Below are 12,781 nucleotides of genomic sequence, written 5' to 3'. Positions count from 1 at the left end.
AAATCATAAGTTTGGTTGAAAAGAGAGACAGAGACAGAGCAATGATGACAAATTTAAACATGATATATTAGCTAACCTGTAAATTCCTAGGGCAGAGAAAATTTTCATTGTCAGAACTTATTTATGTTAGGTGTTGGGCTGTGTCTTCATTGAAACTAAATTCCTCCCAAGTTCACTGAAGCTAAGTCCTCTCTTTTCTCCCTCCCCTGCCTCACCCACACAGTGTTTACAAGTATGCTATGACTGAAAATAGTTGGGAAACTCTAGATAGAAGCACTTTGCTACTGAGGTCAAAGTCATGGCTTTGGTCCATGTTATGATGAGCTATACTTTCAGCCAGTCAACAAATATCTGTTAAGCACCTACTCTGTGCCATGCACTGTGCTATGTCCTGCAGATACAAATGTGAGAAGAAAGAAACAAAGAAACACAGCTCCTGCCTTAAAAGAGTTTACAGACTAACAGGGGAAGAAAAAACACAAAAGAAAAATGAGGGTATGGTGAAAAAGTCAGAGAAGTCTCAGAGTAGTAGGTAAGAAATGAGATGTTCTGAGGTGAACACTCTTCTTAAATGGAGAATTAATTACACAGAATTCTTAGGCCGTGTAATGTCTGTGATATCAATATTTACAATATCCGTTATGAATAAAATTAGAAAAACTCTTCCCATTACTTCATGCTCATGTCTTCATGTTTAATCCCTTTATGAAATCTCCATGGAGCTTCAGATAAGGCATGGTTCCCAGATGTCTCAATGGGATTAAGACCCCCCTAGTGGAAAATCTAAATTATTGAATAAAATATTTAATAACCTTTAAGTGTTAAAACATATATTCTCTTGGCATTGATTTACTTTAATATCCTGGAATAACCTTGCAAAAATTTTGCCCATTTGCCAGAATCTTCAATTTAAAAATTTAGTGCACCGTGGAGAAACAACATGATCCAATAATGTTATAAAAGATTACTGGCAAGTTTTTGGTAGCTCAGACTCTTTTCAAAGTATAATCACTTTGAAGAAGAGTAATTTAACACAATATTTTGTTGGCTTCAAAATAAATATTGAAGGAGTTGAACTTCATCTTGTTTTAGGGTTTCCTGAATGTCTTCAAAAAATAAAAAAACTAAAATAAGTCATACCATTATGAAGTGAAAATGATGAATAACAGATGGATAGCCAAATTTTGTACTGGTCTCCACTAAATTCTACCTTTTTAGGCCTCTGTCTTGGGTCGATGTTCTTTGTGAATTGTAATCAAATCATCAATACCATTACTTCTGGAAAAGGTTTATCATTTGTTTGCTGTATAGCTTCATTCACCAGATTCACTAAAAAGAGAAAACACCCTTGGCCACTATTCTATTTTTGCATTGTTTCCCTATGGTAGGCCCAGCCTGATTCAAGCTAGTCTGGTGCTTCAGGTTCAGAATTGGAATGATATAAAACACTCATAGACATTTAACTGCCTAACAATTAATAAGAGGAAGTGACTTTAACCGTGGTATAAAAAGGACACAGCCTTGATTCACATAAGTGAAACTTCTGTGCCTCTCTGTGTAGCCCTCCCACTCCACCCCACCCTGCTCTGGCCAGCCACCAGGAAGTTATATCACTGGCAAGAGCCTTAGTCCCCTGAGTCAGTTAAGTCTCAAGGAAAGTTTCTGTATGGAAAGGAAAAACTAGTGTAGTCTGAGTGGTATATAATATTCTTGCCACACCTCACCACCTGGTGACAAAGTTCCAAAGGTTTTTAAAGGATCTTCCTCCACTTAAATGGTTTTTGAACCATTACCAGACAGCCCTCATTTCAGGGATACTAGAAGCCTACTATAGGTAGCACTGGAAGAAGAGCTTAGTGAAGATGAAAGAAAAACAGAAAGAAAAAAAAGGGATTAAATAACATAATGACCCATGAAGGAGTGACTGACTGCGGAAATGAATGAAGACCAGAAATTCCAAGTTTCATCTTCCCCCATCCCTAAGAAGGACCAAGTCCCAGATCTCAACAGTCTAGGGCATGTGGTAGGTGACACCAAGTCTTTGCAGTTCACAGTGGGAGTCCCAGTGGAAAGCGGTGATGATGAACAGGAGCAACACCAAGAACATCAAGGCCACAGCACAGATGATGACACTTCTGGCACAGTCATTGATCCTCATCTTGGGTCAGGGTCATCTCTACAAAGGTAGCTAAGAGGTCATGCATGCAGCCTGTCCCAGTGCTAGGGTCAATATTTAGATTCATCCTGTACCACTTCCTACTCCATGTTCCTTGATCCACCAACCAGGAACTGAGAGTTCCATTAGGGAGGAGGAACATATGGGGAATACTAAATATGTGTCCCTATAAAGGCCTATGCTCCCCTTTTCCAAAGGACTTGAGGAGAGAATTTTAGCACTCCCAATAGTGCTAGAGTTTGGTTCTCTAAGTCACCTCTAAGAAGGAAATAACCAGCAACTAACGATTACTGTATTGGCAGCAATATGGGAGAGCCCAGTCAGTTCTAGATTACAGTAAGAAAAAGTCTTTGTGGGTCTTGCATTTGCTGTGGCACAAACTAGTGCCCATTCCTTGGTACCCATACCATTGCCTGCTCTGCTTCTGATATTCTCCACTCCAGTCCTCTGGGAAGGCCTAGTTTTGCCCACTCCCATGCCAAAATTTAGTGCCATGTTCTATGCTGGGCTAAGTGCTGCTGCAAATGCTGACACTGCTGGAGTCCAAGGGGGTACCCCTCTATGGCAGAGCCAAGTGCTACAATGAGAGCTACCACTACCAGGGCCTGAGCTTTATTCTGCTGGGTCAGGCCAAACACTCTTGAGAGTAATCATGCTTGTCCCTCCCATGCTGGGACATGTCCTAAGATCCACTCTGCAGGGAGTCGATCCACCTATCCGCCCCCCATAACTGTGAGTCCCAGAGAGAAAGAAAATTATGGTTCACAGGAGCAAGAATCGAAGCAGTTTCTTCTTTTTAAACTGATAAGAGTGCCTCCTGTCCTCAGCAAATCAGCTTTTGTCCATATCCCAAGTTCTGGAAAGATCACTAGACTCCTAGAGAAGACCAAGCATTATCCTTTCATATGTCTCCCTCAGTGCCTTTAACCAAAGAGTACAATTAAAGTTCTCCAAATACAATGTAAAAATCAAATACAAATACAAAAATACAATTTTTGTGTTCTGTTCTTTAGGAAAGACTCAGGCCTACCACAGCTGGTGAGTCTAGAGATCACTATTTATGCCCAAATACAAAAATTACACAGATTCATCAAATGATAGCTTATAGTATTTATCATTATCAGTACATGCTTCTTAAAGACAACACATTCACATCTGTCTCTAATTGCTGAACACCCACAGTCAGTTTATAAACACATAGTGTCTCTCTCTCTCTCTTTCTAAAATATCCCCTTGGGGCAACAGGGTTGTCTTACAATATGCACCCATTACCATCCTAAATATGCAAGGAGACCACCCAGGGCTTGCCTTTCTCTGCATCACCTTTTTCCCACTTCAGCAAAGCCATTTCAATCCAACCTGTCAATTCTTCTAGTTGTAGGCCAGAACTTCTTCTAGTGTGTCAAGTTCAGAGCAAAATGAGAAACTAATAGATCCTCTATCAACTAATAAATGGAAGTTTAATTAGCCATAGCATTGAAAGGACAATCAGTAAGGAACCAACTTTGATTCACTTGGGTGCAGCCCCACTGCCTCCTTGTCAGCTGTCTTGTGTACTGTGTTCACCAGGAAACACTATTGGCCCAAACCTGTCTCAAGGGCGGTTTCAATACCTTATAAGGAAAAACTCATCTAAACTACATGGCAGATAATGCTCCTTCCTATCATAAGACATAGCTCTTCTTGGAAGAGAGGTTGGTTAAAGCAGCCACATTTGGATCCCATTTCTACTGGTACTGCATCTGTTTATATATGTGGAAACCATGAATCAGAATCCCAGTGTTTCAGGGCGGCTAGGTGGTGCAGTGAGTAAAACTCTGGCCCCGGAGTCAGGAGGGTCCGAGTTCGGTTACAGCCTCAGACACTTAACACCCACACAAAATAAACTAGCCTTGTAACCTTGGGCAAGTTACTTAATCCCAATTGCCCTCCAAAAAAAGGCAAAAAAAAAAAAAGCCCAGTGTTTTAGAAGTTTAATGAAAATTATTCATGAATTTTGGAACTAAGACCTCTAATTATCAACATATCTAATTCACTTGATAATACTATACAAGTATAAGAATGTACAGATTTAATATACTTTTAGCATCAATAGAGAAAGTAAATAAGAGGAGAATTGCACCAAATCCATCAAAAGGAGATAAACAGGAAGAGAGAGAGAGGAATAGTGACCACAAGCTCTATTAATAACTCACTATAACTATTGTAAATGTTTATGCCATAGGCACAAACTAGGCAAGTTTTATTTGAAGTGTGGTTGGTAGCCTGAGCATCCAGTGCAGAGGTTTTATCTATAGAGAAATTAATATGTCCCCCATAAATTCTTTTTTACAAGTTGAAATGAATACATTCCACCTACCTACTACTCTGTACTACAGTAAGCCCCTTCTAAAGAGGTTTAGAAAGAGACACAAGTCTGAGTTAGTGAAAATTAATTAAATTAACTTATAAAACTTTTTTTAAAAATACAAAATGTACACCTTTCAAGAATTGTAGATGCCATGTAAGCCTTAATCTGTCTCATAGCAGAGATCCTATTGGATCTGCTTTAATGAATTAATGATTCATTTACAGTTATCAAAAATGTCCTTAAAAGGGGTTAATAAAAAATGTAACTCAAAAAGAAAGAGGAAATAATAAATGGAAATGCCTTTCAGTCAACTAACATTTTCTCCTGAAAACATGGATGAGGCCCAGAATCTTTTGACCTCATCCTCTTCCTCTATTTTATTTTTTTTTACCTCTTCAACCTTTATTTTTTTTTTAGTATAAATAATTTATTTTTAATTTTCAGCATTCACTTCCAAAGATTTTGAGTTTTAAATTTTCTTCTCCTCCCCTCTCCCCAAGATAGCATGCAATCTGATATAGGCTCTATTTGTACATTCATATTAAACATTTTCACATTAGTCATGATGTAAAGAAGAATTAGAACTAATGGAAGGAACCACGGGAAAGAAGAAACAAAAGAAAAGGAGAGCAAATAGTATGCTTTTATCTGCATTAAGACTCCAAAGTTCTTTCTCTGGTTAAGGACAGCATTTTCCATCATGAATCTCTGGAATTGTCTTAGGTCCTTGCATTGCTGAGAAGAACTAAGTCTATCAAAGTCAGTCATCATACAATGTGGCTATTACTGTTTACAATATTCTCCTGGTTCTGCTCATTTCACTCAGCATCAGTTCATATAAGTCTTTCCAGATTTTTCTGAAGTCTACTTGCTCATCATTTCTTATAGCACAATAGTATTTATTCCATTACATTCATATACCACAACTTGTTCAGTCATTCCCCATTTGATGGACATTCCCTCAGTTTCCAAATCTTGGCCACCACAAAAAGAGCTGCTATAAATATTTTTGTGCATATGGGTCCTTTTCCCATTTTTATCTCTTTGGGATACAGAAGTAGAAGTGATATTGCTAGGTTAAAGGGTATGCACTGTTTTATAGCCCTTTGAGCATAGTTCCAAATTGCTTTCCAGGATGTTTGGATCAGTTCACAATTCCACCAACAATGCATTAGTGTTCCAGTTTTCCCACATCTTTTCCAACATTTATCATTTTCCTGTTTTGTCATGTTAGCCAATATAATAGGTTTGATGTGATATCTCAGAGCTGTTTTGATTTGCATTTCTCTAATCAGTAGTGATTTAGAGCATTTTTTATATGACTATAGATAGCTTTAATTTCTTTCTCTGAAAACTGCCTGTTCATATCCTTTCACTATTTATCAATTGAGGAGTGCCTTGTATTATTATAAATTCAAGTTCTTTATATATTTTAGAAATGAGGCCTTTATCAGAGACAGTGGCTGTAAAAATTGTTTTCCATCTTTCTGCTTCCCTTCTAATCTTGGTTGCATTGACTTTGTTTGTATAAAAACTTTTCAATTTAATGTAATCAAAACCATCCATTTTGCATTTCATAATGTTCTATATCTCTTGTTTTCCCATAAATTCTTCCTGTCTCCATAGATCTGACAGGCAAACTAATTCCTTGCTCTCCTAATTTGCTTATTGTATCAGTCTCTATATCTGAATCATGCACCCATTTTGACTTTATCTTGGTGTTAGATATCAGATGTTGGCCTATGCCTAGTTTCTACCAAACTGTTTTCCAGTTTTCCTAGCAGTTTTTGTTAAATAGGGAGTTTTTATCTCGGAAGTTGGAATCTTTGGATTTATCACATAGTAGATTATCATAGTCATTGACTATTGTGTCTTGCATACCTAACTAATGAAAATATTTGGAAGGGAAGTTATAGGATAAAATGTATTTTATTTTCTATGTGTAATAGTTATCTGAGTGCTCAGGGAGCTATTCATAATTTGTGAAGAAGCTGAATGACCCCGCAGATATTTCTGGCATATTTGAATGAATAGAGAAGCTGTCTTGAAAGGAATGTACACTCATTTGAGTAAAAATGTTATTGCATCATAGATTAACATTTGCTAGTAGGTCATGATTGGCTGGTATCAAGTTAGGTTCATACTTCATCAAAGATAATGGGAAGATGTTCCAGGTTTGCTAAGAGAAAGGGATTTTCAACTTAAATCATCTATATTCAACTCCAAGATTTTTTCCTGTCATATGAAACTCACCTTTGCAATTCTGTTTTTTAACTACTCCAACTTTAAGGTGGAAGTGGTCGTTTTTCTAGTACTATGTCATATTAATGACTTACACAAACCAACAGTATGTTTCTGCTATCACAGTCATCTTCATCTAGGACCATTTTCATCATATCTTCTGCTGCACAAGGGGGCAAAGTAGTCTCTCAGTGTCTTTCAGATAAACTGCAAAATCCTTATCCTATATTCACAGCCCACAGAGGTTTCATAGTTAGAGAGAATCTTACAAAATTAATGGCCTTTTGTGACCCAGTAATAACGAAAGAGAGTTACCCTCAAAGCAGTGTCTGTGTAGGGTATCTGTGTTTTAATAAAGAACTCTTTAAGATCAAAAACCCTTCAGGACACAAAGGAATACAGTGATATAATATGTTGCTACATTTAAAAATTGTTAAATGTCAGCAATATTTTACCACTTCTTAAGCATCCATAAAGACATCAGACATAGCTGAATGTGAATGACAGATACTGCTTTGGAAACATTTATATTATTAGATGACATTTAGATCCCTCCCAATTGTAAGATTTTATGATTCAGTGACAGATACTTATTTTATATATTGCCGTTATCACTTTTCTTCATTATATAGTCTTCCTACTTGTCAAAAAACTAATCAGAAGCATTTGCTAAGCACCTGGTATGTGCCAGACACCATGCTAGGTTAGAGGGGGACAAGTACAAAGAGTGAACAGTCACTACTCTTAAGGAGCTCACATTCTAAGGGCAGACTTTGCTTACATCTATGCTTATAGCATGAAAGGTCTGCTTTAAAAAGGCAAGGAATTAATTCTTTCGTCTTAATTCTCCATTGTATCTGGTCTTTTCTGCACAGAAGTAGTAAATTACTTTACCAAGAATTCAGACTCATCAAAGCATTCTTAACTTGGAGAAAGAAAATTACATATTTGTTTGATATGTACATGAGCTGCCATGGAATAATATGTTTCTAAGTGTAAAACAATTTTTTTTCTGTTTTAATTATTTGATTTGACAGTCTTTGTTTCTGACTCACATACATAGTGGTATATTTTCCTTTGAAAAAACAGTGGTTTGTTGATGTACTTAGAACTGTAAAAGATTTTAGAGAATAATTTTATTTTTGTAGTAAAAATGTCCATAAAACACTGGGTTAAAAGCCTTAATTTTTGTCATTATTTTTATCTAAATGGGAAATAACTTTACAGCTGGCTAGCATCCTACAATCCATCCATTTTGGCTCTGCTAAATGTCACAAGTACTTCTATTATTTTTAGAAGTCACAAGCTAAAACTATCAAGTGATAATGTAAAAGCACTCAGAACAGCCATTTAAATCTTGATATCAGCACCTTTCTAGTTTTATCATTTTATTGAATATTTAATGGCCCAATTTTTGAGAAGGTTCCTTTTATAAATAGGATAGCTACCTGTAAATGGCCAAATCAACACTTTTCAAGTTCAAACAAAAACCCCAAATTTGAGCTAGTCTATTCACAATTTTTTTTTGCATTCCTTCTGTCTACATTGCCATACTTTTACATCTTTTTGAAGATGTGATAACTTAAGAAAAATATTTTGTTTTCTTTTATAAATTTTATAAGCCATTCAGGGCTTATTAAAAAGTTTAGCGTTTGTATTTGAATCTGATTTTTTTTTCTGTATTGGAAAGAGTTCAAGGGATAAGAAGTGCATTAAGAGATTTTTTGTTTCTATAAACTCATTTGAAAATTTATTTTCTTTTAGAAGGTAAGATGGTGGGTGTTGGGGTTACATTTTTAAAGGTGCACCTGGTTAATCAAAAGGGAAAGAAGAAAGAGGGTGGCTACTCAATAAATATTCTTCAAGCTTTTTATTCCATCTCACATGAAGGTGTCCTTTATATGTAGAATATATTCTCTCCTTACCTCTACCTCTTAGCAAAACACCTTCCAGTCCTGAGGGTCCATGTGTTGCCTTCCTAGTAACTAGGGGCTTTCTGTGTCAACTCATTGAAAAATTGGGGAATGTTGACATTTTTAATGTTTTCTTTTGTGTTTAGATGATGGAAAACTTGGATTATGGAGCTAATGAAGAAAATGTGGCAACCGATCAGCAAACTGTCAGACAGTGATATTAGGTGAACTCGCAATAATCTGTTATATCCGTTTTTTCTACAAATAGACAATGAAGTTTGATTTTTTAAAATACAAATTTTGAATGGGAAATTTGAAAGAATCTTCAATAATTTGTAATGCTTGCATATGTATTTTTTTATGAGCTGGTACAAAGTACAGCATAAATAATTAAAATGTATTTTAAGAGCCATGTTAGTTGTGCCTTCACATTAAATAAAAGCATATGGTCTGTGCAATTTTCAAATACATTGTATGCAGAATATTTTTTTCTGAAAGCATATCTTGCCCCTAGGCCTCTGGTTAAAAGCTTTTCTTCTGGCTTGAATTTGGTTCCATGACTAGTGACAAATGACTATTTTTGTCACAGTGAGCCTTTGAACAGATTGTTTTATAAAAATACAGATATCATGCCAGTTCTTAAATATATGTAGAAATAACTAAAATATAAAAGAAAGCAGTTCCCTATTTTTTAATTAAAATAATAACTGATCCTCTCAAGTAAACTGGGCATAGAATATTGGAGTTTGGGAAATATGCACAGAATATTTTTTTATATAATGTAGTACAAGTAAAACAACTTTAAAATTAGGAGCCAAGTTCAGAATTTAATATAACATATCTTGTTAGGACCTTTTTTTTGAGAGCTGATGAAAAAATAGGTGACTAAAATTTTAGTCACTAACACCAAAAATTAAATCTGTTTTCTAATAGCTTATCATATCTTGACATGATAGCTTTCATTTTTTCATTAACATTAGATTTGGCTTGGGTGGTTGTAATCATGTGGTGGCAAATGGAAGCCTGGAAATATATGAAATGTGATGCGGTGGAAAGAACACTAAATTGTCAAGAGACTAGGCTTTAGTCCCTCTAGCCACATTAACTTCTCTGCTTTTGTTTCTTTACCTGTGAAAGGATTAGATTAGGTGAACTCTGGAAGTCCATTCCTGCCCTAATATTCTATGATTTAAGGCTCTTTGAATTGGGAATTTGGCAATTAATCCAAAGACATAAATCCAGGCCTCCAGGAGTTCAGTGAGTCAAAAACCACCTTTATACCTTCTTTTTTTTTTACTTTTGCTCCCTATAAATTCCTAAACAAAGAGTGATTGTGCAACTGCCAAGATAGCGCAGTTCAGTAAATAATTTACAAAATATGTATGATATGTGACTGTGATCTTCTATTTTTAAGGACAAAGTAAAACTTACTGAGTCATAACTAATTTTTCTTTTTTTCAAAGATTAGAAAATGATAGACAAAATTTGGACCATAAAGGAATTTGGTTCTTTGGTTTAATATTTAATTTTGTATAAATTAATTACCAATGGAAGGGGCTAAAATGATTTAAGCATAGCATTTTAAAACAATTCCCTTTGGGCCATCTGAACACCAGAACCCTCATTTTTGCTTAGTGTATTTAATGATCATAAAGCCATAGAATTTAAGCACTTATAGGACCCTTAAGAATCTTTTAGCCTTGTCCCCTTCAGTTTGAAAATGAAGAAATTAAAGTCCAGAGAGTTACTGAGCCAAATTAGTGCTTGTTAGTGGCCTAACTGGGACCAAAACCTAAATTTTTTTAAGTTCTTAATGAATGTTTTTTCTGGGACAGAAAAATTAAGCTTGGTTTCCTAAAACAGTTTCTTACTGAGAATCTAGCTTATTTAGCAAGCTCTGATAATGAAAGAGAGAATAATGTTAAATTGCTTGAAAAGCGTCATCTATATTTTGATGTATGATGTCAATAAAATTTTTCTTCTAATAGATTCTTTTGCAAAAGTGCTATTTCATCTAAACTCTAACAGTTAACATGATAGGCTATTATCATTTTCTCCTTTATCACATTAAGCCAAGATTGCTTGTGATTTTTTTTCTGTTGCTTATGCCTTAAAATAAAAAAAAATCTGTTCCATATAATTGAAATATTATAATAATTTTATTTAACAATCTTTCTACTTCTTGAGATGTTTTCCAGTTTGAAAATGTGAGCCCTCTGATACCATTTCCTTTATTTCTAAGCATTTGCTTTAACAATGCTTTCAGTGGTAAAACTTACTTTTAGTTAAAACTATCAAATAAACTCAAAAATAGGAAGTTAATTTTTAACTGTCACCACAGGCAGTGTGTTCTTAAAAAGTTAGATTGGTCAGTGCAAAAACTGAAATATAACAACAAGTAAAAATGATGTGCATTTATTAAAGAAGGTAAAATTCAAGAGATGTTTTAAGTTTATAATTTTAAGGAGCACTGTACAAAATCACTGAAAGCAAAGACCAAAACAATCTCAAATGACTAAAAATTAGAGGAGGAAAGGATTTAGAATTAGAAGCTCACATTTTCTTTTTTTTTCTTGTTAGTTTCAGGAAAAATAAAGTTTCCTTTTTAAGCTTATCTTATAAAACAATAAACTTGTATTTACTTATCCCTAACACCAATAGCAAAAAATTATAACTAGTATGAAATATATAAAACTACTTATAGATTATTGAGTATCCCTTCTATATGAGATATGTATGTAAACATTTATATACATGTAACTTGTATTTATTTAGATTCAGATACTACTGAAGTGTGTGAAGCCATTGAGGTAGGGGACAGGATCTCAAAATTCTCCTCCATTTAGGTTTTTCTAAAATCAAATTATAGAATGTGCACTTTGAGAATCCTTTGAACTTCCTTATCCTTTTATTCCAACTTGCATAAAAACTTAACTTTTAAATTCTTTCTTAGAAGTTGAGTTCTATAGCTTCTTTTTTTTTTTCCAGTGAGAATTTTGGTCTATGTGTTGGAATAAATTTCTAGCTATTGGCCTATGCACACAGAGGACAATGGGAAGTGGCCCAAGTGTTTAAAGAGAATATGACTAAGTTTTGCAACCTCTTTCTACTCACAGTGCAGGGCACACAATAAACAGGTGCTTGGTAGATGTTCATTGAATTGAATTCTGATTTCTCCATTGGAAAAACGTTGTTTTAGTATTTCTGAATATTAACTATTTGAATTGGTGTATATATGCTTAGTGAAGTTTCTATCTTGTTCTTAGCCAAGGATATTTTTTTTAAGGCTGCTTTTCATTCTAGTGGAAGGCATTGGATTAGTATTTTCTATTTCTCATGGATACTGACTGTGATTGTATGACCTGGGGTAAGTCTAAATTGCACAAAGACTACTTTTGACCAATTTAAGGTCAAATTCAATCAACTCTGTTATTTTTGTCTACATGATGCCAAATCAAGCTTGCAGATTTAATGTTTAACTCTTTCTTTTTCATTTTGTAGCTGCCTGGTCCTCTGACAGCTTATGTAAAATTACTGTCCTTTTTACCAAATAGAAAAATTATAAGGGAAAAATGCACAATACTATCTCCCACTTACATGCTTCTTAATAGTTTTCAAAATTCTTTCCTCAAAACAACCATGTAAGATAGGTATATGTCAATATAAAATCACTGAGTTTCTTAAACAAAAAATAAACAAATTGAAGATGCCTGAATTGAATTGTTAAACTTTTTGTACTTTATGCATTTAAAAGGTATAAGCTGCTACTTCAGTAAACATTGTACTCCATTGCTGAGCTTTCAAGCCATGAAAAATATTGAAGGGGGATCTTTATAATATTTCCATAATTTAGGAGAGAGGTTTTGTTTCTGTGAAAAAATTGGGGTTGAAAAAAGACATTCAGGGACAGCTAGGTGGCACAGTGAATAGAGCACCAGCCATGGAGTCAGAAGGACCTGAGTTCAAATTCAGCCTCAGACACTTAATACAAAAACTAGCCATGTGACATTGGGCAAGTCACTTAACCCCAAATGTCCCTATGAAAAGCAAAACAAAATACAAAAAAAAAGATGTTCAAAAAAGAGTTTTCTTTTTTTGCTG

At 34.8% G+C, this 12,781-nt stretch overlaps 1 protein-coding gene across 3 annotated transcripts in view; it reads left to right on the top strand.

The window, feature by feature from the left end:
• The window catches only part of SPPL2A (signal peptide peptidase like 2A), a 375,774-nt gene extending 365,105 nt beyond the window's left edge, over positions 1-10,669 (top strand). The window contains exons 17-18 of one of the 3 annotated variants that reach the window (XM_069098049.1): positions 2,048-2,184; positions 8,827-10,669. In XM_069098049.1, the coding sequence (XP_068954150.1) occupies positions 2,048-2,184; positions 8,827-8,830 (141 nt within the window). In that variant the 3' untranslated portion in view covers positions 8,831-10,669. The remainder of the gene's footprint in view (positions 1-2,047; positions 2,185-8,826) is intronic. The other 2 variants (XM_069098047.1, XM_069098048.1) reach the window with 2 other exon arrangements.
• The last annotated feature ends 2,112 nt before the right edge of the window (positions 10,670-12,781 follow it).

This window comes from Petaurus breviceps, unplaced genomic scaffold (genome assembly GCF_028583685.1).
Source record: "Petaurus breviceps papuanus isolate PSGF00001 unplaced genomic scaffold, PetGlider_PUasm1.0 37, whole genome shotgun sequence".
In the NCBI taxonomy this organism is placed as follows: Eukaryota; Metazoa; Chordata; class Mammalia; order Diprotodontia; family Petauridae; genus Petaurus; species Petaurus breviceps.
The sequence above is the reverse complement of the archived record's forward strand: the minus strand, read 5'-3'. Positions and strand labels throughout refer to the sequence as shown.